We start from the raw sequence: 27948 nt of genomic DNA on the forward strand, positions 1-27948 counted from the left end.
TATTGGATAGATTGGGGGGTGATATATTGGATAGACTGGGTGGTGATATATTGGATAGATTGGGTGGTGATATATTGGATAGACTGGGTGGTGATATATTGGACAGACTGGGTGGTGATATATTGGATAGATTGGGTGGTGATATATTGGATAGACTGGGTGGTGATATATTGGACAGACTGGGTGGTGATATATTGGACAGACTGGGTGGTGATATATTGGATAGATTGGGTGGTGATATATTGGATAGACTGGGTGGTGATATATTGGACAGACTGGGTGGTGATATATTGGATAGATTGGGTGGTGATATATTGGATAGACTGGGTGGTGATATATTGGATAGATTGGGTGGTGATATATTGGATAGACTGGGTGGTGATATATTGGACAGACTGGGTGGTGATATATTGGATAGATTGGGTGGTGATATATTGGATAGACTGGGTGGTGATATATTGGATAGATTGGGGGGTGATATATTGGATAGACTGGGTGGTGATATATTGGATAGACTGGGGGGTGCTATATTGGATAGACTAGGTGGTGATATATTGGATAGATTGAGTGGTGATATATTGGATAGACTGGAGGTGATATATTGGATAGACTGGGGGGTGATATATTGGATAGACTGGGGGGTGATATATTGGATAGATTGGGTGGTGATATATTGGATAGACTGGGTGGTGATATATTGGATAGATTGGGTGGAGATATATTGGATAGATTGGTGGTGATATATTGGATAGACTGCAGGTGATATATTGGATAGACTGGGGGGTGATATATTGGATAGGCTGGGTGGTGATATATTGGATAGATTGGTGGTGATATATTGGATAGACTGGAGGTGATATATTGGATAGACTGGGGGTGATATATTGGATAGACTGGGGGGTGATATATTGGATAGACTGGGTGGTGATATATTGGATAGATTGGTGGTGATATATTGGATAGATTGGTGGTGATATATTGGATAGACTGGAGGTGATATATTGGATAGACTGGGGGGTGATATATTGGATAGACTGGGTGGTGATATATTGGATAGATTGGGTGGTGATATATTGGATAGACTGGGTGGTGATATATTGGATAGACTGGAGGTGATATATTGGATAGACTGGGGGGTGATATATTGGATAGACTGGGTGGTGATATATTGGATAGACTGGAGGTGATATATTGGATAGATTGGGGGGTGATATATTGGATAGACTGGGTGGTGATATATTGGATAGACTAGGTGGTGATATATTGGATAGACTGGGTGGTGATATATTGGATAGACTGGGTGGTGATATATTGGATAGACTGGGTGGTGATATATTGGATAGATTGGTGGTGATATATTGGATAGACTGGAGGTGATATATTGGATAGACTGGGGGGTGATATATTGGATAGACTGGGTGGTGATATATTGGATAGACTGGGGGGTGATATATTGGATAGACGGGGTGGTGATAAATTGGATAGACTGGGTGGTGATATATTGGATAGACTGGAGGTGATATATTGGATAGATTGGGGGGTGATATATTGGATAGATTGGTGGTGATATATTGGATAGACTGGAGGTGATATATTGGATAGATTGGGGGGTGATATATTGGATAGACTGGGTGGTGATATATTGGATAGACTGGGTGGTGATATATTGGATAGACTGGAGGTGATATATTGGATAGACTGGGGGGTGATATATTGGATAGACTGGGTGGTGATATATTGGATAGACTGGAGGTGATATATTGGATAGATTGGGGGGTGATATATTGGATAGACTGGGTGGTGATATATTGGATAGACTAGGTGGTGATATATTGGATAGACTGGGTGGTGATATATTGGATAGACTGGGTGGTGATATATTGGATAGACTGGGTGGTGATATATTGGATAGATTGGTGGTGATATATTGGATAGACTGGAGGTGATATATTGGATAGACTGGGGGGTGATATATTGGATAGACTGGGTGGTGATATATTGGATAGACTGGGGGGTGATATATTGGATAGACGGGGTGGTGATATATTGGATAGACTGGGTGGTGATATATTGGATAGACTGGAGGTGATATATTGGATAGATTGGGGGGTGATATATTGGATAGATTGGTGGTGATATATTGGATAGACTGGAGGTGATATATTGGATAGATTGGGGGGTGATATATTGGATAGACTGGGTGGTGATATATTGGATAGACTGGGTGGTGATATATTGGATAGACTGGAGGTGATATATTGGATAGATTGGGGGGTGATATATTGGATAGATTGGTGGTGATATATTGGATAGACTGGAGGTGATATATTGGATAGACTGGGGGGTGATATATTGGATAGACTGGGTGGTGATATATTGGATAGACTGGGTGGTGATATATTGGATAGACTGGGTGGTGATATATTGGATAGATTGGGTGGTGATATATTGGATAGACTGGGGGGTGATATATTGGATAGACTGGAGGTGATATATTGGATAGACTGGGTGGTGATATATTGGATAGACTGGGGGGTGATATATTGGATAGATTGGGTGGTGATATATTGGATAGACTGGGTGGTGATATATTGGATAGACTGGGTGGTGATATATTGGATAGACTGGAGGTGATATATTGGATAGACTGGGGGGTGATATATTGGATAGACTGAGTGGTGATATATTGGATAGATTGGGGGGTGATATATTGGATAGATTGGTGGTGATATATTGGATAGACTGGAGGTGATATATTGGATAGACTGGGGGGTGATATATTGGATAGACTGGGTGGTGATATATTGGATAGACTGGGTGGTGATATATTGGATAGACTGGGTGGTGATATATTGGATAGACTGGGTGGTGATATATTGGATAGATTGGGTGGTGATATATTGGATAGACTGGAGCTGATATATTGGATAGATTGGGTGGTGATATATTGGATAGACTGGGTGGTGATATATTGGATAGACTGGAGGTGATATATTGGATAGACTGGGTGGTGATATATTGGATAGATTGGGTGGTGATATATTGGATAGACTGGGTGGTGATATATTGGATAGACTGGGTGGTGATATATTGGATAGACTGGGTGATGATATATTGGATAGACTGGGTGATGATATATTGGATAGACTGGGAGGTGATATATTGGATAGACAGGGTGGTGATATATTGGATAGACTGGGGGGTGATATATTGGATAGACTGGGTGGTGATATATTGGATAGACTGTGTGGTGATATATTGGATAGATTGGTGGTGATATATTGGATAGACTGGAGGTGATATATTGGATAGACTGGGTGGTGATATATTGGATAGACTGGGTGGTGATATATTGGATAGACTGGGTGGTGATATATTGGATAGACTGGGTGGTGATATATTGGATAGACTGGGTGGTGATATATTGGATTGATTGGTGGTGATATATTGGATAGACTGGAGGTGATATATTGGATAGACTGGGGGGTGATATATTGGATAGACTGGGTGGTGATATATTGGATAGACTGGGTGATGATATATTGGATAGACTGGGTGATGATATATTGGATAGACTGGGAGGTGATATATTGGATAGACTGGGTGGTGATATATTGGATAGACTGGGTGGTGATATATTGGATAGAATGGGGGGTGATATATTGGATAGACTGGGTTGTGATATATTGGATAGACTGGGTGGTGATATATTGGATAGATTGGTGGTGATATATTGGATAGACTGGAGGTGATATATTGGATAGACTGGGGGGTGATATATTGGATAGACTGGGTGGTGATATATTGGATAGACTGGGTGATGTTATATTGAATAGACTGGGTGATGATATATTGGATAGACTGGGAGGTGATATATTGGATAGACTGGGTGGTGATATATTGGATAGACTGGGTGGTGATATATTGGATAGACTGGGGGGTGATATATTGGATAGACTGGGTGGTGATAAATTGGATAGACTGGGTGGTGATATATTGGATAGACTGGGTGGTGATATATTGGATAGATTGGGTGGTGATATATTGGATAGATTGGGGGGTGATATATTGGATAGACTGGGGGGTGATATATTGGATAGACTGGGTGGTGATATATTGGATAGACTGGGTGATGATATATTGGATAGACTGGGAGGTGATATATTGGATAGACTGGGTGGTGATATATTGGATAGACTGGGTGGTGATATATTGCATAGACTGGGGGGTGATATATTGGATAGATTGGGTGGTGATATATTGGATAGATTGGGTGGTGATATATTGGATAGACTGGGTGGTGATATATTGGATAGACTGGAGGTGATATATTGGATAGACTGGGTGGTGATATATTGGATAGACTGGGTGGTGATATATTGGATAGACTGGGTGGTGATATATTGGATAGACTGGGTGGTGATATATTGGATAGACTGTGTGGTGATATATTGGATAGATTGGGTGGTGATATATTGGATAGACTGGGTGGTGATATATTGGATAGACTGGGTGGTGATATATTGGATAGACTGGGTGGTGATATATTGGATAGACTGGGTGGTGATATATTGGATAGACTGGAGGTGATATATTGGATAGACTGGGTGGTGATATATTGGATAGACTGGGTGGTGATATATTGGATAGACTGGGGGGTGATATATTGGATAGACTGGGTGGTGATATATTGGATAGACTGGAGGTGATATATTGGATAGACTGGGGGGTGATATATTGGATAGACTGGGTGGTGATATATTGGATAGACTGGGTGGTGATATATTGGATAGACTGGGTGGTGATATATTGGATAGATTGGGTGGTGATATATTGGATAGACTGGGGGGTGATATATTGGATAGACTGGAGGTGATATATTGGATAGACTGGGTGGTGATATATTGGATAGACTGGGGGGTGATATATTGGATAGATTGGGTGGTGATATATTGGATAGACTGGGTGGTGATATATTGGATAGACTGGGTGGTGATATATTGGATAGACTGGAGGTGATATATTGGATAGACTGGAGGTGATATATTGGATAGATTGGGGGGTGATATATTGGATAGATTGGTGGTGATATATTGGATAGACTGGAGGTGATATATTGGATAGACTGGGGGGTGATATATTGGATAGATTGGGTGGTGATATATTGGATAGACTGGGTGGTGATATATTGGATAGACTGGGTGGTGATATATTGGATAGACTGGGTGATGATATATTGGATAGACTGGGTGATGATATATTGGATAGACTGGGAGGTGATATATTGGATAGACAGGGTGGTGATATATTGGATAGACTGGGGGGTGATATATTGGATAGACTGGGTGGTGATATATTGGATAGACTGTGTGGTGATATATTGGATAGATTGGTGGTGATATATTGGATAGACTGGAGGTGATATATTGGATAGACTGGGTGGTGATATATTGGATAGACTGGGTGGTGATATATTGGATAGACTGGGTGGTGATATATTGGATAGACTGGGTGGTGATATATTGGATAGACTGGGTGGTGATATATTGGATTGATTGTTGGTGATATATTGGATAGACTGGAGGTGATATATTGGATAGACTGGGGGGTGATATATTGGATAGACTGGGTGGTGATATATTGGATAGACTGGGTGATGACATATTGGATAGACTGGGTGATGATATATTGGATAGACTGGGAGGTGATATATTGGATAGACTGGGTGGTGATATATTGGATAGACTGGGTGGTGATATATTGGATAGAATGGGGGGTGATATATTGGATAGACTGGGTTGTGATATATTGGATAGACTGGGTGGTGATATATTGGATAGATTGGTGGTGATATATTGGATAGACTGGAGGTGATATATTGGATAGACTGGGGGGTGATATATTGGATAGACTGGGTGGTGATATATTGGATAGACTGGGTGATGTTATATTGAATAGACTGGGTGATGATATATTGGATAGACTGGGAGGTGATATATTGGATAGACTGGGTGGTGATATATTGGATAGACTGGGTGGTGATATATTGGATAGACTGGGGGGTGATATATTGGATAGACTGGGTGGTGATAAATTGGATAGACTGGGTGGTGATATATTGGATAGACTGGGTGGTGATATATTGGATAGATTGGGTGGTGATATATTGGATAGATTGGGGGGTGATATATTGGATAGACTGGGGGGTGATATATTGGATAGACTGGGTGGTGATATATTGGATAGACTGGGTGATGATATATTGGATAGACTGGGAGGTGATATATTGGATAGACTGGGTGGTGATATATTGGATAGACTGGGTGGTGATATATTGCATAGACTGGGGGGTGATATATTGGATAGATTGGGTGGTGATATATTGGATAGATTGGGTGGTGATATATTGGATAGACTGGGTGGTGATATATTGGATAGACTGGAGGTGATATATTGGATAGACTGGGTGGTGATATATTGGATAGACTGGGTGGTGATATATTGGATAGACTGGGTGGTGATATATTGGATAGACTGGGTGGTGATATATTGGATAGACTGTGTGGTGATATATTGGATAGATTGGGTGGTGATATATTGGATAGACTGGGTGGTGATATATTGGATAGACTGGGTGGTGATATATTGGATAGACTGGGTGGTGATATATTGGATAGACTGGGTGGTGATATATTGGATAGACTGGAGGTGATATATTGGATAGACTGGGTGGTGATATATTGGATAGACTGGGTGGTGATATATTGGATAGATTGGGTGGTGATATATTGGATAGATTGGGTGGTGATATATTGGATAGACTGGGTGGTGATATATTGGATAGACTGGGTGGTGATATATTGGATAGATTGGAGGTGATATATTGGATAGATTGGGTGGTGATATATTGGATAGATTGGGTGGTGATATATTGGATAGACTGGGTGGTGATATATTGGATAGACTGGGTGGTGATATATTGGATAGACTGGGTGGTGATATATTGGATAGACTGGGGGGTGATATATTGGATAGACTGGGTGGTGATATATTGGATAGACTGGGTGGTGATATATTGGATAGATTGGGGGGTGATATATTGGATAGACTGGGGGTGATATATTGGATAGACTGGGTGGTGATATATTGGATAGACTGGGTGGTGATATATTGGATAGATTGGGGGGTGATATATTGGATAGACTGGGGGTGATATATTGGATAGACTGGGGGGTAATATATTGGATAGATTGGGGGGTGATATATTGGATAGATTGGGGGGTGATATATTGGATAGACTGGGGGGTAATATATTGGATAGATTGGGGGGTGATAGATTGGATAGACTGGGTGGTGATATATTGGATAGACTGGGTGGTGATATATTGGATAGATTGGTGGTGATATATTGGATAGATTGGTGGTGATATATTGGATAGACTGTGTGGTGATATATTGGATAGACTGGGTGGTGATATATTGGATAGATTGGGTGGTGATATATTGGATAGACTGGGTGGTGATATATTGGATAGACTGGGTGGTGATATATTGGATAGATTGGGGGGTGATATATTGGATAGACTGGGTGGTGATATATTGGATAGACTGAGTGGTGATATATTCGATAGACTGGGTGGTGATATATTGGATAGACTGGGTGGTGATATATTGGATAGACTGGGTGGTGATATATTGGATAGACTGGGTGGTGATATATTGGATAGATTGGGGGGTGATATATTGGATAGACTGGGTGGTGATATATTGGATAGACTGGGTGTTGATATATTGGATAGACTGGGTGGTGATATCTTGGATAGATTGGGGGTGATACATTGGATAGACTGGGTGGTGATATATTGGATAGACTGGGTGGTGATATATTGGATAGACTGGGTGGTGATATATTGGATAGACTGGGTGGTGATATATTGGATAGACTGGGTGGTGATATATTGGATAGATTGGGTGGTGATATATTGGATAGACTGGGTGGTGATATATTGGATAGACTGGGTGGTGATATATTGGATAGACTGGGTGGTGATATATTGGATAGACTGGGTGGTGATATATTGGATAGACTGGGGGGTGATATATTGGATGGACTGGGTGGTGATATATTGGATAGACTGGGTGGTGATATATTGGATAGATTGGGGGGTGATATATTGGATAGACTGGGTGGTGATATATTGGATAGACTGGGGGGTGATATATTGGATAGACTGGGTGGTGATATATTGGATAGATTGGGTGGTGATATATTGGATAGACTGGGTGGTGAAATATTGGATAGACTGGGTGGTGATATATTGGATAGACTGGGTGGTGATATATTGGATAGACTGGGTGGTGATATATTGGATAGATTGGGTGGTGATATATTGGATAGACTGGGTGGTGATATATTGGATAGACTGGGTGGTGATATATTGGATAGACTGGGTGGTGATATATTGGATAGATTGGGTGGTGATATATTGGATAGACTGGGGGGTGATATATTGGATAGACTAGGTGGTGATATATTGGATAGACTGGGTGGTGATATATTGGATAGACTGGGTGGTGATATATTGGATAGACTGGGTGGTGATATATTGGATAGACTGGGGGGTGATATATTGGATAGACTGGGTGGTGATATATTGGATAGACTGGGTGGTGATATATTGGATAGATTGGGTGGTGATATATTGGATAGACTGGGTGGTGATATATTGGATAGACTGGGTGGTGATATATTGGATAGACTGGGTGGTGATATATTGGATAGACTGGGTGGTGATATATTGGATAGACTGGGTGGTGATATATTGGATAGATTGGGTGGTGATATATTGGATAGATTGGGTGGTGATATATTGGATAGACTGGAGGTGATATATTGGATAGATTGGGTGGTGATATATTGGATAGATTGGGTGGTGATATATTGGATAGACTGGGTGGTGATATATTGGATAGACTGGGTGGTGATATATTGGATAGATTGGGTGGTGATATATTGGATGGACTGGGTGGTGATATATTGGATAGACTGGGTGGTGATATATTGGATAGACTGGAGGTGATATATTGGATAGATTGGGTGGTGATATATTGGATAGATTGGGTGGTGATATATTGGATAGACTGGAGGTGATATATTGGATAGATTGGGTGGTGATATATTGGATAGATTGGGTGGTGATATATTGGATAGACTGGGTGGTGATATATTGGATAGACTGGGTGGTGATATATTGGATAGATTGGGTGGTGATATATTGGATAGACTGGGTGGTGATATATTGGATAGACTGGGTGGTGATATATTGGATAGACTGGGTGGTGATATATTGGATAGACTGGGGGGTGATATATTGGATAGATTGGGTGGTGATATATTGGATAGATTGGGTGGTGATATATTGGATAGACTGGAGGTGATATATTGGATAGATTGGGTGGTGATATATTGGATTGATTGGGTGGTGATATATTGGATAGACTGGGTGGTGATATATTGGATAGACTGGGTGGTGATATATTGGATAGATTGGGTGGTGATATATTGGATAGACTGGGTGGTGATATATTGGATAGACTGGGTGGTGATATATTGGATAGACTGGGTGGTGATATATTGGATAGACTGGGTGGTGATATATTGGATAGATTGGGTGGTGATATATTGGATAGACTGGGTGGTGATATATTGGATAGACTGGGTGGTGATATATTGGATAGACTGGGTGGTGATATATTGGATAGACTGGGTGGTGATATATTGGATAGACTGGGTGGTGATATATTGGATAGACTGGGGGGTGATATATTGGATAGACTGGGTGGTGATATATTGGATAGACTGGGTGGTGATATATTGGATAGATTGGGTGGTGATATATTGGATAGACTGGAGGTGATATATTGGATAGACTGGGTGGTGATATATTGGAAAGATTGGGTGGTGATATATTGGATAGACTGGAGGTGATATATTGGATAGATTGGGTGGTGATATTTTGGATAGATTGGTGGTGATATATTGGATAGACTGGGTGGTGATATATTGGATAGACTGGGTGGTGGATATATTGGATAGACTGGGTGGTGGATATATTGGATAGACTGGGTGGTGATATATTGGATAGATTGGGTGGTGATATATTGGATAGACTGGGTGGTGATATATTGGATAGACTGGGGGGTGATATATTGGATAGACTGGGTGGTGATATATTGGATAGATTGGGGGGTGATATATTGGATAGACTGGGTGGTGATATATTGGATAGACTGGGTGGTGATATATTGGATAGATTGGGTGGTGATATATTGGGTAGACTGGGTGGTGATATATTGGATAGATTGGGTGGTGATATATTGGATAGACTGGGTGGTGATATATTGGATAGACTGGGTGGTGATATATTGGATAGATTGGGGGGTGATATATTGGATAGACTGGGTGGTGATATATTGGATAGACTGGGTGGTTAGATATTGGATAGATTGGGGGGTGATATATTGGATAGACTGGGTGGTGATATATTGGACAGACTGGGTGGTGATATATTGGATAGACTGGGTGGTGATATATTGGATAGATTGGGGGGTGATATATTGGATAGACTGGGTGGTGATATATTGGATAGACTGGGTGGTGATATATTGGATAGACTGGGTGGTGATATATTGGATAGATTGGGGGGTGATATATTGGATAGACTGGGTGGTGATATATTGCATAGACTGGGTGGTGATATATTGGATAGATTGGGGGGTGATATATTGGATAGACTGGGTGGTGATATATTGGATAGACTGGGGGGTGATATATTGGATAGACTGGGTGGTGATATATTGGATAGACTGGGTGGTGATATATTGGATAGACTGGGGCGTGATATATTGGATAGACTGGGTGGTGATATATTGGATAGATTGGGGGGTGATATATTGGATAGACTGGGTGGTGATATATTGCATAGACTGGGTGGTGATATATTGGATAGATTGGGGGGTGATATATTGGATAGACTGGGTGGTGATATATTGGATAGACTGGGGGGTGATATATTGGATAGACTGGGTGGTGATATATTGGATAGACTGGGTGGTGATATATTGGATAGACTGGGTGGTGATATATTGGATAGACTGGGGCGTGATATATTGGATAGACTGGGTGGCGATATATTGGATAGACTGGGTTGTGATATATTGGATAGACTGGGTGGTGATATATTGGATAGACTGGGGCGTGATATATTGGATAGACTGGGTGGCGATATATTGGATAGACTGGGTGGTGATATATTGGATAGACTGGGGGGTGATATATTGGATAGACTGGGTGGTGATATATTGGATAGATTGGGTGGTGATATATTGGATAGATTGGGTGGTGATATATTGGATAGACTGGGGGGTGATATATTGCAAAGTCAGGTTTTTTTTCTGTCGAACAGAGGTGGCCGAGAGCTGATTTAGTTGAGGTGACATTATGAGGGGTCGGGTTGGAGGAGATAGGAGGGACATATTAGCCCTCACAGGGAGCTCAGTTACTAGGGGCAGAGATTTACAGTAATTGCAGAAGGAGCAGAGAGGAGTCAAAGAGAAGGTTTTTCACCCGGAGGGTGTTGAGTGTCCAGAACTCCCCGACCCGAAAGGGTGCGAGATGCAGAAACTCATCACGATTCAGCCTAATGGCTGTTTGCGGTCGGCACACACAAGTGACTGGATGGCCTCCTACTGTGGCCCAATTTTCTCTAACACTATTGGATCTGTTTCCGCCCTCCTTTCAGGCAGCGCGTTCCAGATCACTACAACTCACTGCGTCAAATAACGTTTGCTCATCTCCCTCTCTCCGGTTCACCACCCTCCCACCACTGGGAAACAATTTCTCCTCATTTACTCCATCCAAACCCTTCCTGATTGTGAACGCCCCGATTAAATCTCCCTTTTAATCTTCTCTGTTCTCAGGAGAACAATCCCAGCTTCTCCCAGTCTCTCCACATTAACTGAAGTCCCTCATCCCTGGGATCATTCTGGTCAATCTCCCTCTTAACCTTCTCTGTTCTCAGGGGAACAATCCCAGCTTCTCCCAGTCTCTCCACATCAACTGAAGTCCCTCATCCCTGGGATCATTCTTGTCAATCTCCCTCTTAACCTTCCTTGTTCTCAAGAGAACAATCCCAGCTTCTCCCAGTCTCTCCACATTAACTGAAGTCCCTCATCCCTGGGATCATTCTTGTCAATCTCCCTCTTAACCTTCCTTGTTCTCAGGAGAACAATCCCAGCTTCTCCCAGTCTCTCCACATTAACTGAAGTCCCTCATCCCTGGGATCATTCTGCTCAATCTCCCTCTTAACCTTCTCTGTTCTCAGGAGAACAATCCCAGCTTCTCCCAGTCTCTCCACATCAACTGAAGTCCCTCATCCCTGGGATCATTCTGGTCAATCTCCCTCTTAACCTTCCCTGTTCTCAGGAGAACAATCCCAGCTTCTCCCAGTCTCTCCATATTAACTGAAGTCCCTCATCCCTGGGATCATTCTGGTCAATCCCCCTCTTAACCGTCTCTGTTCTCAGGAGAACAATCCCAGCTTCTCCCAGTCTCTCCGCGTTAGCTCAATTCCCTCACAGGATCATAGAGACTCCCAGCACAGAAGGAGCCCATTCGGCCCTTCGTGGCTCTGCTGGCCGTTTGATAGAAGTGCCCTGCTTTGCCCCATGTCCGTAACCCTACAGGTTCCTCACCTGCAAGTATCTGCATGGCTCCCTTCCAAAAATATTGATGGAATCACCTTTGAATCAGCTTTTCTTTGGAGTGTTCCAGATCCAAACTGCTCTCTCGAGTGAAAATGTCTCTCCTCATTTCCCCCCCGAGATCTTTACCCAAACATTTTGAGTCTCTGACCTCTAATTACTGACTCACTTACCAGAAGGAGTAGATTTTCGGGATGTACTTTATCAATAGCTCTCACCATCTCGGAAACCTCGACGAATTCAGCTCTTTAACCCTTTCTGCTCCGAGCAGAACAGTCTTCCCTGTTCTAAACTCTACCCCAGATCCCCAACCCTGTTCCCTTTCAAATGCTTATCGATCATCCTGCCATCAAAGACCATCCCTCCCGTCCCTAAATCCTCCCATCGAAGACCATCCCTCCAGTCCCTAACCCTCCCATCGAAGACCATCCCTCCAGTCACCTCACACTCCCATCGAAGACCATCCCTCCAGTCACCTCACACTCCCATCGAAGACCATCCCTCCAATCCCTAAACCCTCCCATCGAAGACCATCCCTCCAGTCACCTCACACTCCCATCGAAGACCATCCCTCCAGTCACCTCACACTCCCATCGAAGACCATCCCTCCAGTCCCTAAACCCTCCCATCGAAGACCATCCCTCCAGTCCCTAAATCCTCCCATCGAAGACCATCCCTCCAGTCCCTAACCCTCCCATCGAAGACCATCCCTCCAGTCACCTCACACTCCCATCGAAGACCATCCCTCCAGTCCCTAAACCCTCCCATCGAAGACCATCCCTCCAGTCCCTAAACCCTCCCATCGAAGACCATCCCTCCAGTCCCTAACCCTCCCATCGAAGACCATCCCTCCAGTCACCTCACACTCCCATCGAAGACCATCCCTCCAGTCCCTAACCCTCCCATCGAAGACCATCCCTCCAGTCACCTCACACTCCCATCGAAGACCATCCCTCCAGTCCTAAACCCTCCCATCGAAGACCATCCCTCCAGTCCCTAAATCCTCCCATCGAAGACCATCCCTCCAGTCCCTAAATCCTCCCATCGAAGACCATCCCTCCAGTCCCTAAATCCTCCCATCGAAGACCATCCCTCCAGTCCTAAATCCTCCCATCGAAGACCATCCCTCCAGTCCCTAAATCCTCCCATCGAAGACCATCCCTCCAGTCCTAAATCCTCCCATCGAAGACCATCCCTCCAGCCCCTAAACCCTCCCATCGAAGACCATCCCTCCCGTCCCTAAATCCTCCCATCGAAGACCATCCCTCCCGTCCCTAAATCCTCCCATCGAAGACCATCCCTCCAGTCCCTAAATCCTCCCATCGAAGACCATCCCTCCAGTCCCTAAATCCTCCCATCGAAGACCATCCCTCCAGTCCCTAAACCCTCCCATCGAAGACCATCCCTCCAGTCCCTAAATCCTCCCATCGAAGACCATCCCTCCAGTCCCTAAATCCTCCCATCGAAGACCATCCCTCCAGTCCCTAAATCCTCCCATCGAAGACCATCCCTCCAGTCCCTAAATCCTCCCATCGAAGACCATCCCTCCAGTCCTAAATCCTCCCATCGAAGACCATCCCTCCAGTCCCTAAATCCTCCCATCGAAGACCATCCCTCCAGTCCTAAATCCTCCCATCGAAGACCATCCCTCCAGCCCCTAAACCCTCCCATCGAAGACCATCCCTCCCGTCCCTAAATCCTCCCATCGAAGACCATCCCTCCCGTCCCTAAATCCTCCCATCGAAGACCATCCCTCCAGTCCCTAAATCCTCCCATCGAAGACCATCCCTCCAGTCCCTAAATCCTCCCATCGAAGACCATCCCTCCAGTCCCTAAACCCTCCCATCGAAGACCATCCCTCCAGTCCCTAAATCCTCCCATCGAAGACCATCCCTCCAGTCCCTAAATCCTCCCATCGAAGACCATCCCTCCCGTCCCTAAATCCTCCCATCGAAGACCATCCCTCCAGTCCCTAAATCCTCCCATCGAAGACCATCCCTCCAGTCCCTAAATCCTCCCATCGAAGACCATCCCTCCCGTCCCTAAATCCTCCCATCGAAGACCATCCCTCCAGTCCTAAATCCTCCCATCGAAGACCATCCCTCCAGCCCCTAAACCCTCCCATCGAAGACCATCCCTCCCGTCCCTAAATCCTCCCATCGAAGACCATCCCTCCAGTCCCTAAATCCTCCCATCGAAGACCATCCCTCCAGTCCCTAAATCCTCCCATCGAAGACCATCCCTCCAGTCCTAAATCCTCCCATCGAAGACCATCCCTCCAGCCCCTAAACCCTCCCATCGAAGACCATCCCTCCCGTCCCTAAATCCTCCCATCGAAGACCATCCCTCCAGTCCCTAAACCCTCCCATCGAAGACCATCCCTCCAGTCCCTAAATCCTCCCATCGAAGACCATCCCTCCAGTCCCTAAATCCTCCCATCGAAGACCATCCCTCCAGTCCCTAAATCCTCCCATCGAAGACCATCCCTCCCGTCCCTAAATCCTCCCATCGAAGACCATCCCTCCAGTCCCTAAATCCTCCCATCGAAGACCATCCCTCCAGTCCCTAAATCCTCCCATCGAAGACCATCCCTCCAGTCCCTAAATCCTCCCATCGAAGACCATCCCTCCAGTCCCTAAATCCTCCCATCGAAGACCATCCCTCCAGTCCTAAATCCTCCCATCGAAGACCATCCCTCCAGCCCCTAAACCCTCCCATCGAAGACCATCCCTCCCGTCCCTAAATCCTCCCATCGAAGACCATCCCTCCAGTCCCTAAACCCTCCCATCGAAGACCATCCCTCCAGTCCCTAAATCCTCCCATCGAAGACCATCCCTCCAGTCCCTAAATCCTCCCATCGAAGACCATCCCTCCCGTCCCTAAACCCTCCCATCGAAGACCATCCCTCCAGTCCCTAACCTGCTCATTGAACACCATCCCTCCAGTCCCTAACACTCCCATTGAAGACCATCCCTCCAGTCACCTCACACTCCCATCGAGGACCATCCCTCCAGTCCCTAACCCTCCCATCGAAGACCATCCCTCCAGTCCCTAAATCCTCCCATTACAGACCATCCCTCCAGTCCCTAACCCTCCCATCGAAGACCATCCCTCCAGTCACCTCACACTCCCATCGAGGACCATCCCTCCAGTCCCCTCAAACTCCCATCGAGGACCATCCCTCCAGTCCCTCACACCCATCGAAGACCATCCCTCCAGTCCCTAACCCTCCCATCGAAGACCATCCCTCCAGTCCCTAACCCTCCCATCGAAGGCCATCCCTCCAGTCCCTAACACTCCCATCAAAGACCATCCCTCCAGTCTCTAAATCCTCCCATCGAAGACCATCCTTCCAGTCCCTAACCCTCCCATCGAAGACCATCCCTCCAGTCCCTAACCCTCCCATCAAAGACCATCCCTCCAGTCCCTAACCCTCCCATCAAAGACCATCCCTCCAGTCCCTAACCCTCCCATCGAAGACCATCCCTCCAGTCTCTAAATCCTCCCATCGAAGACCATCCTTCCAGTCCCTAACCCTCCCATCGAAGACCATCCCTCCAGTCCCTAACCCTCCCATCAAAGACCATCCCTCCAGTCCCTAACCCTCCCATCGAAGACCATCCCTCCAGTCCCTAACCCTCCCATCGAAGACCATCCCTCCAGTCCCTAACCCTCCCATCGAACACCATCCCTCCAATCCCTAACCCTCCCATCGAACACCATCCCTCCAGTCCCTAACCCTCCCATCGAACACCATCCCTCCAATCCCTAACCCTCCCATCGAACACCATCCCTCCAATCCCTAACCCTCCCATTGAACACCATCCCTCCAGTCCCTAACACACCCATCGAAGACCATCCCTCCAGTCCCTAACCCTCCCATCGAAGACCATCCCTCCAGTCCCTAATGCTCCCATTAAAGACCATCTTTCCAGTCCCTTACCCTCCCTCCAGTCCCTAACCCTCCCATCGAAGACCATCCCTCCTGTCACCAGACCCTCCCTTCGAAGACCATCCCTTTAGTCCCCACACACTCCCATCAAAGCCCAGGTCTTGTCTCCAGACTCTGGTCTAACCTGTTTCTGATTGTATTATTCTATCTACAGTCTCAATAACAACAACCTGAGGGATGAGCGCGTGCAGGACATCTGTGCAGAACTGAGGAATCCAGGAAGCATTGTACAGACTCTGCAGTGAGTACAGTTCATTGTGTCTGACAGTGAGATATGTCAATGGTTCACCCTCACTGTCAGTAATCCCCCTCACCCTTTATAAAGCCCCCCTCACCCTTTATAAAGCCCCCTTCACCCTTTATAATCCCCCCCTCACCCTCTATAATCCCCCCTCACCCTCTATAATCCCCCCTCACCGTCTATAATCCCCCCCTCACCGTCTATAATCCCCCCCTCACCCTCTATAATCCCCCCTCACCCTCTATAATCCCCCCCTCACCCTCTATAATCCCCCCGTCACCGTCTATAATCCCCCCCTCACCCTCTATAATCCCCCCTCACCCTCACCCTCTATAATCCCCCCTCACCCTCTATAATCCCCCCCTCACCCTCTATAATCCCCCCTTCACCCTCTATAATCCCCCCTCACCCTCTATAATCCCCCCCTCACCCTCTATAATCCCCCCCTCACTGTCTATAATCCCCCCCTCACCCACTATAATCTCCCCTCACCCTCTATAATCCCCCCCTCACCCTCTATAATCCCCCCCTCACCGTCTATAATCCCCCCTCACCGTCTATAATCCCCCCTCACCGTCTATAATCCCCCCTTCACCCTCTATAATCCCCCCCTCACCCTCTATAATCCCCCCTCACTGCCTATAATCCCACTAAGTCCCATTCCCCCCCACATCCCCTCACGCCCTACGACACCACCTTACCCCCACAAACACCCCTCATTCTCCAGAGTCTCCCTCAATCCATATAGCACCCCTCACTCCCTGTAACCCCGACCCCCCTCACTCCCTGTACCCCTCACTCCATATGACACTGCCTCTCCTCTAACCCTCTCTCTCTCTCTCTCTCTCTGATGTTCCCAGTCTGTGTGGTAATCACCTGACCGAGAAATCCTGCGAGGAACTGGTCAATGTCCTACGAGCGAACCCGCAACTGACCAACCTGGACCTGGGGAACAACAATGAACTGGGCGACTCCGGGGTGGGAAAGTTATGCACTGAGCTGCAGAAGGGAGGGTGCCGACTGGAGAGACTGGGGTAAGGACCACCATCGAGGCTGGGGCGCGGCAGGGTGGGGGGTGAGGGGGTGAGGGAGGGGGTGCTGTGTGCTGACTAGGGAAAGGGGTCACACACGATCCTCTTGCCCTCTGAGACTTTAGAATGATACAGTATAGAGTAGGCCATTCGGCCCTCTGCATCTGTGCTGCCTCTGTGAACGCGCTATCCCATTAATCCCACTCCCCTCTCCTGCTCTTTCCCCGTCTCCCTGTAAATTTCTCCCCTTCCAGTATTTACCCCGATTCCCCTTTCGAGAGTCACTATTGAATCTGCTTCCACCATCCTTTCAGGCAGCGAGTCCCAGATCACAACTCACTGCCTCAAATAATGTTTCCTCATCTCCCTCCCTCCGGTTCACCCACCAATCGCCCTCGATCTGTGTCCCTCCGGTTCCCCCCCGACCCTCCCACCACTGGGAAACAGTCTCTCCTCATTTACTCCATCCAAACCCTTCCTGATTGTGAACGCCTCGATTAAATCTCCCTCTTAACCTTCTCTGTTCTCAGGAGAACAATCCCAGCTTCTCCCAGTCTCTCCACATCAACTGAAGACCCTCATCCCTGGGATCATTCTGCTCAATCCCCCTCTTAACCTTCTCTGTTCTCAGGAGAACAATCCCAGCTTCTCCCAGTCTCTCCACATCAACTGAAGTCCCTCATCCCGGGGATCATTCTGGTCAATCTCTCTCTTAACCTTCTCTGTTCTCAGGAGAACAATCTCAGCTTCTCCCAGTCTCTCCACATTAACTGAAGACCCTCATCCCTGGGATCATTCTGGTCAATCTCCCTCTTAACCTTCTCTGTTCTCAGGAGGACAATCCCAGCTTCTCCCAGTCTCTCCACATTAACTGAAGTCCCTCATCCCTGGGATCATTCTGGTCAATCTCCCTCTTAACCTTCTCTGTTCTCAGGAGAACAATCCCAGCTTCTCCCAGTCTCTCCACATTAACTGAAGTCCCTCATCCCTGGGATCATTCTGGTCAATCTCCCTCTTAACCTTCTCTGTTCTCAGGAGAACAATCCCAGCTTCTCCCAGTCCTCTCCACATTAACTGAAGTCTCTCATCCCTGGGATCATTCTGCTCAATCTCCCTCTTAACCTTCTCTGTTCTCAGGAGAACAATCCCAGCTTCTCCCAGTCTCTCCACATCAACTGAAGTCCCTCATCCCTGGGATCATTCTGGTCAATCTCCCTCTTAACCTTAAAATAAAAGCAAAGTACTGCAGAAGCTGGAAATCCGAAATAAAATCAGGAAATGCAGGAAATACTCAGCGGGTGCAGCAGCATCTGCAGCATTAACGTCTCAGGTCAGTAACCTCTCAACAAACCTGCTGAGTATTTTCCAGCACTTTTTGTTCTTAATCGCTCTTAAAATTCTCTGCTCCTCTCATTAAAAAATCTTCCAGTCGTAAAGTGAAGAATTCCTTACTGTCCAGGTCAAAGCCAGTCACCAGTGGAACTCCAATCCAAAGAGCCCTTTCCCTGGGAGAATCCACTTTCTCTCTTATCAGTATGAGGATTTTAAGGAAGACTTGTATTTGGGTGACTGAATCTCTTCATTCCCTGACCTGACGCAGGCTGAGGAATAACGGTCTGACAAGTACCTCTGGCGTTAACTTGGCCTTTGGGATAAAAGGCAGCTTGACGTTGACTCACTTGGATCTCGATGACAATTCCTTGAAAGACTCCGGCTTGTCGCATCTCTGCCAAGTTCTGAAGGAGCCCAACTGTAGGATACAGACCCTCAAGTGAGTGAGTTCGGAGGGGAGGGGGAGGGAGTCCCACAGTTTGGAGACTGAGGGAGGTGGTGGAGGAGGGAGTCCCACAGTTTGGAGACTGAGGGAGTGGGGGGAGGGAGTCCCACAGTCTGGAGACTGGGGGAGGAGGGAGTCCCACAGTCTGGAGACTGAGGGAGGAGGAGGAGGGAGTCCCACAGTCTGGAGACTGGGGGAGGAGGGAGTCCCACAGTCTGGAGACTGAGGGAGGAGGAGGAGGAGGAGGAGGGAGTCCCACAGTCTGGAGACTGGGGGAGGAGGGGGAGGGAGTCCCACAGTCTGGAGACTGAGGGAGGAGGGAGTCCCACAGTCTGGAGACTGAGGGAGGAGGGGGAGGGAGTCCCACAGTCTGGAGACTGAGGGAGGAGGGAGGAGGGAGTCCCACCATCTGGAGACTGAGGGAGGGGGAGGAGGGAGTCCCAAAGTTTGGAGACTGAGGGAGGGAGGAGGAGGGAGTCCCACAGTTTGGAGACGGAGGGAGGAGGAGGAGGGAGTCCCACAGTCTGGAGACTGAGGGAGGAGGGAGGAGGGAGTCCCACCATCTGGAGACTGAGGGAGGGGGAGGAGGGAGTCCCAAAGTTTGGAGACTGAGGGAGGGAGGAGGAGGGTCCCACAGTTTGGAGACTGAGGGAGGGAGGAGGAGGGAGTCCCACAGTTTGGAGATTGAGGGAGGAGGAGGAGGAGGAGGGAGTCCCACAGTTTGGAGACTGAGGGAGGGGGAGGAGGAGGAGGGAGTCCCACAGTCTGGAGACTGAGGGAGGAGGAGTGACAGAGATTAAATGGGTGGGTAGTGTCAGTGATGGAGGAGAGCGCACACGGGCTGCGGGAGATTAAATGGATAAATAGGGTGTTTGCGGGGTGTTGTCGGGTGATACTCTTGTCTGACACACGCTCGCTCAGCACCATGTGTCTCCGTAACACTGGCAGGCTGGAATCGAATGACTTGACCTCGGGATGCTGCAAGGAGCTTGCGTCAGCTCTAGACCAGAACTGGACAGTCAAGGAACTTTACTTGAGCTTCAACTCTCTGGAGGACACAGGCTTGGAGAGCCTGCTGGAGAAGATGTGCAGCTCCCATTGCCAACTGCACACACTCAGGTGCGTTATTTAGTCACATAACAACTTGGAGTTATTCAGTGGCTTAAAATGTGCCACAAAAAAAAAAACCCCCACCCCAAGACGTTTCACATAAATCAGGCACAGTTTGACATTGAGCCATTGAAGGAGATATGGGGAGAGGTGATCAGAAGCTCGACCAATTAGGTCGGTTTCAAAGTGCGTCTTAAATGAGGAGGGAGAGAAGCGGAGAGGTTTCGGGAGGGAATTCCAGAGCTCGGGGACCCCCACCCCCCACCAGGGACAGCTGAAGGCACAGCCGCCAATGGTGGAGCCATGGGAATTGGTGGGGGATGTTCGAGAGGCCAGGATTGGAGGAGGGCAGAGATCTCGGAGGGTTGTAGGGACAGGAGGAGGCTTTAGAGATGGTGAGGGAGGGACGAGGGGCCGTGGAGGGATTTAACAGGAGGATGAGAATGATAAAAATCAAGGAGTTTCTGGACCGGGAGACAGTGTAGACCAGCGAGTACAGTGGGTGAGGGGTGAACGGACTTGGTCCGAGTTAGGATACAAGACATGAGGAATTTTGGGTGAGCTGCAAGTTCAGGAAGGGTGGGAGATGGGAGGTCTGACGTGAGGTTGAAATGTTCCCAGAAGTCCTTCTCCACTTTCGTTACTTTCTTTTTTGCTGGGTGAGGTTATTGAGTTCTCTAACACCGACCGCGTGTGACCTCTCCTTGCAGGTTGAGTGGCACCAAACTAACGGAACGTTCTGGCTCAGCTCTGTCCAGAGCCTTCCGCGCAAACCCCACTCTGAGGTGTCTAGACCTCAGCAGCAACAAACTAATGGACACAGGCACCCAGCAAATCTTCCAGGCTCTGACACAGACCGACAGCCAGATGGAAAAACTATGGTGAGTCAGCCAAGGAACTAGAGCTCTAACTCAAAGTACAGAACAATCTGCAGAATTCCTGCTCGACGTGGCATCCTCAGGGACAATATTACAAAGACCCATTTTCATATCGCCATCATTTTCCAGCCCACTTTCTCCGTGTCTCTCACATCTCCAACACTGTCTCCATGTCTCTCACAACTCCAACACTGTCTCAGTGTCTCTCATGTCCAACCAACACTTCCTCCGTGTCTCATGTCCAACCAACACTTCCTCCGTGTCTCTCACAACTCCAACACTGTCTCAGTGTCTCTCATGTCCAACCAACACTTCCTCCGTGTCTCTCACAACTCCAACACTGTCTCCGTGTCTCTCATGTCCAACCAACACTTCCTCCGTGTCTCTCACAACTCCAACACTGTCTCCGTGTCTCTCATGTCCAACCAACACTTCCTCCGTGTCTCTCATGTCCAACCAACACTTCCTCCGTGTCTCTCACAACTCCAACACTTCCTCCGTGTCTCTCATGTCCAACCAACACTTCCTCCGTGTCTCTCACATTTCCAACACTTCCTCCGTGTCTCTCACATGTTCAACACTTCCTCCGTGTCTCTCACATGTTCAACACTTCCTCCGTGTCTCTCATGTCCAACCAACACTTCCTCCGTGTCTCTCACATTTCCAACACTTCCTCCGTGTCTCTCACATGTTCAACACTTCCTCCGTGTCTCTCACATCTCCAACACTGTCTCAGTGTCTCTCACGTCTCCAACACTGTCTCAGTGTATCTCACATCTCCAACACTGTCTCCGTGTCTCTCACGTCTCCAACACTGTCTCCGTGTATCTCACATCTCCAACACTGTCTCAGTGTCTCTCACATCTCCAACACTGTCTCCATGTCTCTCACGTCTCCAACACTGTCTCCGTGTCTCTCACATTTCCAACACTTCCTCCGTGTCTCTCACATGTTCAACACTTCCTCCGTGTCTCTCACATGTTCAACACTTCCTCCGTGTCTCTCACATGTTCAACACTTCCTCCGTGTCTCTCACGTCTCCAACACTGTCTCCGTGTCTCTCACATCTCCAACACTGTCTCCGTGTCTCTCACGTCTCCAACACTGTCTCAGTGTCTCTCACATCTCCAACACTGTCTCAGTGTCTCTCACGTCTCCAACACTGTCTCAGTGTCTCTCACATCTCCAACACTGTCTCAGTGTCTCTCACATCTCCAACACTGTCTCCGTGTCTCTCACGTCTCCAACACTGTCTCCGTGTCTCTCACGTCTCCAACACTGTCTCCGAGTCTCTCACATCTCCAACACTGTCTCAGTGTCTCTCACATCTCCAACACTGTCTCAGTGTCTCTCACGTCTCCAACACTGTCTCAGTGTCTCTCACATCTCCAACACTGTCTCCGTGTCTCTCACGTCTCCAACACTGTCTCAGTGTCTCTCACGTCTCCAACACTGTCTCCGTGTCTCTCACGTCTCCAACACTGTCTCCGTGTCTCTCACATCTCCAACACTGTCTCCGTGTCTCTCACATCTCCAACACTGTCTCCGTGTCTCTCACATCTCCAACACTGTCTCAGTGTCTCTCACGTCTCCAACACTGTCTCCGTGTCTCTCACATCTCCAACACTGTCTCAGTGTCTCTCACATCTCCAACACTGTCTCAGTGTCTCTCACATCTCCAACACTGTCTCAGTGTCTCTCACATCTCCAACACTGTCTCCGTGTCTCTCACATCTCCAACACTGTCTCCGTGTCTCTCACATCTCCAACACTGTCTCAGTGTCTCTCACATCTCCAACACTGTCTCAGTGTCTCTCACATCTCCAACACTGTCTCAGTGTCTCTCACGTCTCCAACACTGTCTCAGTGTCTCTCACATCTCCAACACTGTCTCAGTGTCTCACACGTCTCCAACACTGTCTCAGTGTCTCTCACATCTCCAACACTGTCTCAGTGTCTCTCACGTCTCCAACACTGTCTCCGTGTCTCTCACATCTCCAACACTGTCTCAGTGTCTCTCACATCTCCAACACTGTCTCAGTGTCTCTCACGTCTCCAACACTGTCTCCGTGTCTCTCACATCTCCAACACTGTCTCAGTGTCTCTCACGTCTCCAACACTGTCTCCGTGTCTCTCACATCTCCAACACTGTCTCAGTGTCTCTCACATCTCCAACACTGTCTCAGTGTCTCTCACGTCTCCAACACTGTCTCCGTGTCTCTCACATCTCCAACACTGTCTCAGTGTCTCTCACGTCTCCAACACTGTCTCAGTGTCTCTCACATCTCCAACACTGTCTCAGTGTCTCTCACATCTCCAACACTGTCTCAGTGTCTCTCACGTCTCCAACACTGTCTCAGTGTCTCTCACGTCTCCAACACTGTCTCAGTGTCTCTCACGTCTCCAACACTGTCTCAGTGTCTCTCACGTCTCCAACACTGTCTCCGTGTCTCTCACATCTCCAACACTGTCTCAGTGTCTCTCACATCTCCAACACTGTCTCCGTGTCTCTCACATCTCCAACACTGTCTCAGTGTCTCTCACATCTCCAACACTTCCTCCGTGTCTCTCACATCTCCAACACTGTCTCAGTGTCTCTCACATCTCCAACACTTCCTCTGTGTCTCTCACGTCTCCAACACTGTCTCAGTATCTCTCACGTCTCCAACACTTCCTCCGTGTCTCTCACAACTCCAACACTTCCTCCGTGTCTCTCATGTCCAACCAACACTTCCTCCGTGTCTCTCACATCTCCAACACTGTCTCAGTGTCTCTCACATCTCCAACACTTCCTCTGTGTCTCTCACGTCTCCAACACTGTCTCCGTGTCTCTCACGTCTCCAACACTGTCTCAGTGTCTCTCACATCTCCAACACTGTCTCCGTGTCTCTCACATCTCCAACACTGTCTCAGTGTCTCTCACATCTCCAACACTTCCTCCGTGTCTCTCACAACTCCAACACTTCCTCCGTGTCTCTCATGTCCAACCAACACTTCCTCCGTGTCTCTCATGTCCAACCAACACTTCCTCCGTGTCTCTCATGTCCAACCAACACTTCCTCCGTGTCTCTCATGTCCAACCAACACTTCCTCCGTGTCTCTCACATTTCCAACACTTCCTCCGTGTCTCTCACATGTTCAACACTTCCTCCGTGTCTCTCACATCTCCAACACTGTCTCAGTGTCTCTCACGTCTCCAACACTGTCTCCGTGTCTCTCACGTCTCCAACACTGTCTCTGTGTCTCTCACATCTCCAACACTTCCTCCGTGTCTCTCACATTTCCAACACTGTCTCCGTGTCTCTCACATTTCCAACACTTCCTCCGTGTCTCTCACATGTTCAACACTTCCTCCGTGTCTCTCACATGTTCAACACTTCCTCCGTGTCTCTCACATGTTCAACACTTCCTCCGTGTCTCTCACGTCTCCAACACTGTCTCAGTGTCTCTCACGTCTCCAACACTGTCTCCGTGTCTCTCACAGCTCCAACACTGTCTCAGTGTCTCTCACATCTCCAACACTGTCTCAGTGTCTCTCACATCTCCAACACTGTCTCCGTGTCTCTCACATCTCCAACACTGTCTCCGTGTCTCTCACATCTCCAACACTGTCTCAGTGTCTCTCACATCTCCAACACTGTCTCAGTGTCTCTCACATCTCCAACACTGTCTCAGTGTCTCTCACGTCTCCAACACTGTCTCCGTGTCTCTCACGTCTCCAACACTGTCTCCGTGTCTCTCACATCTCCAACACTGTCTCAGTGTCTCTCACGTCTCCAACACTGTCTCAGTGTCTCTCACATCTCCAACACTGTCTCAGTGTCTCTCACGTCTCCAACACTGTCTCAGTGTCTCTCACGTCTCCAACACTGTCTCCGTGTCTCTCACGTCTCCAACACTGTCTCCGTGTCTCTCACATCTCCAACACTGTCTCCGTGTCTCTCACATCTCCAACACTGTCTCAGTGTCTCTCACATCTCCAACACTGTCTCAGTGTCTCTCACATCTCCAACACTGTCTCAGTGTCTCTCACGTCTCCAACACTGTCTCCGTGTCTCTCACATCTCCAACACTGTCTCAGTGTCTCTCACATCTCCAACACTGTCTCAGTGTCTCTCACGTCTCCAACACTGTCTCAGTGTCTCTCACGTCTCCAACACTGTCTCAGTGTCTCTCACGTCTCCAACACTGTCTCCGTGTCTCTCACATCTCCAACACTGTCTCCGTGTCTCTCACGTCTCCAACACTGTCTCAGTGTCTCTCACATCTCCAACACTTCCTCCGTGTCTCTCACATCTCCAACACTGTCTCAGTGTCTCTCACATCTCCAACACTTCCTCCGTGTCTCTCACGTCTCCAACACTGTCTCAGTGTCTCTCACATCTCCAACACTGTCTCAGTGTCTCTCACGTCTCCAACACTGTCTCCGTGTCTCTCACATCTTCAACACTGTCTCCGTGTCTCTCACATCTCCAACACTGTCTCAGTGTCTCTCACATCTCCAACACTTCCTCCGTGTCTCTCACATCTCCAACACTGTCTCAGTGTCTCTCACGTCTCCAACACTGTCTCCGTGTCTCTTACATCTCCAACACTGTCTCAGTGTCTCTCACGTCTCCAACACTGTCTCAGTGTCTCTCACGTCTCCAACACTGTCTCAGTGTCTCTCACGTCTCCAACACTGTCTCCGTGTCTCTCACATCTCCAACACTGTCTCCGTGTCTCTCACGTCTCCAACACTGTCTCAGTGTCTCTCACATCTCCAACACTGTCTCCGTGTCTCTCACGTCTCCAACACTGTCTCAGTGTCTCTCACATCTCCAACACTTCCTCCGTGTCTCTCACATCTCCAACACTGTCTCAGTGTCTCTCACATCTCCAACACTTCCTCCGTGTCTCTCACGTCTCCAACACTGTCTCAGTGTCTCTCACATCTCCAACACTGTCTCAGTGTCTCTCACATCTCCAACACTGTCTCAGTGTCTCTCACGTCTCCAACACTGTCTCCGTGTCTCTCACATCTTCAACACTGTCTCCGTGTCTCTCACATCTCCAACACTGTTTCAGTGTCTCTCACATCTCCAACACTTCCTCCGTGTCCCAAACTGTGGGACTCCCTCCCCCACTCCCTCAGTCTCCAACCTGTGGGACTCCCTCCCCCACTCTCTCAGTCTCCAACCTGTGGGACTCCCTCCCCCACTCCCTCAGTCTCCAACCTGTGGGACTCCCTCCCCCACTCCCTCAGTCTCCAAACTGTGAGCCTCCCTCCCCCACTCCCTCAGTCTTGAAACTGTGGGACTCCCTCCGCCTCCCTCAGTCTCGAAACTGTGGGACTCTCTCCCCACTCCCTCAGTCTCCAACCTGTGGGACTCCCTCCCCACTCCCTCAGTCTCCAAACTGTGAGACTCCCTCCCCACCCGCTCAGTCTCCAAACTGTGAGACTCCCTCCCCCACTCCCTCAGTGTCGAAACTGTGGGACTCCCTCTGCCTCCCTCAGTCTCGAAACTGTGGAACTCCCTCCCCACTCCCTCAGTCTCCAACCTGTGGGACTCTCTCCCCACCCCCTCAATCTCCAAACTGTGAAACTCTCTCCCCACTTCCTCAGTCTCCAAACTGTGGAACTCGCTCCCTCCTCCCTCAACTTCCCCTACAATCCTACAATCGATGAGTTTATAAAACTGAAAATTGGCATCCTCCCGTCATTCTGCAACCCCCCCGCCCCCCGCCATCCCCATCCAGTGACTGTGGCTTCTCACCAGCTGTTTCTGACCTTGGAGTTGAACATACAGCTCATGGTTCCTCCCTCAGTGTAAGAATATTGGAGCTGGTGAAAGGAAACACAAAGTCAGACGTCCGAATACAGACTAATTGTAATGTTGAAAACATGATGAGAATGTCACCTCTCGCTGGGAACTTGCTGCTGACTCTGATTGTTTAATATCTGTGGGCCTGGATCATCCAATAATATCTAACCCGTTCTCATTATCGCTCTCCTCAGGCTGCAGTCAATCTCCCTGACACAGGAATCTTGCAAAGAGCTTGCCTTTTTCCTCCGTGCTACTTGCACCCTGACAGGGCTCTACCTGAAAAACAACAAGATTGGAGATGAAGGGATGAAGCTTCTCTCCGCTGGACTGAGGGAATCGCAGTGTCAGCTACAGACTCTGAGGTACAGTCAGGGATGTGAATTCTGTCAT

General features: G+C 47.9%; 1 protein-coding gene across 3 annotated transcripts in view; it reads left to right on the top strand.

Annotated features, from left to right (window-relative positions):
* The window catches only part of LOC137356333 (NACHT, LRR and PYD domains-containing protein 12-like), an 89874-nt gene that overhangs the window by 59779 nt on the left and 2147 nt on the right, over window positions 1–27948 (top strand). For 2 of the 3 annotated variants that reach the window (XM_068022212.1, XM_068022213.1), the window contains exons 7-12: window positions 16869–16955; window positions 17816–17989; window positions 19587–19757; window positions 20712–20882; window positions 21584–21754; window positions 27750–27920. In XM_068022212.1, the coding sequence (XP_067878313.1) occupies window positions 16869–16955; window positions 17816–17989; window positions 19587–19757; window positions 20712–20882; window positions 21584–21754; window positions 27750–27920 (945 nt within the window). The remainder of the gene's footprint in view (window positions 1–16868; window positions 16956–17815; window positions 17990–19586; window positions 19758–20711; window positions 20883–21583; window positions 21755–27749; window positions 27921–27948) is intronic. The other variant, XM_068022214.1, reaches the window with a different exon arrangement.

Source organism: Heterodontus francisci, chromosome 45, assembly GCF_036365525.1.
Source record: "Heterodontus francisci isolate sHetFra1 chromosome 45, sHetFra1.hap1, whole genome shotgun sequence".
Taxonomy (NCBI): domain Eukaryota; kingdom Metazoa; phylum Chordata; class Chondrichthyes; order Heterodontiformes; family Heterodontidae; genus Heterodontus; species Heterodontus francisci.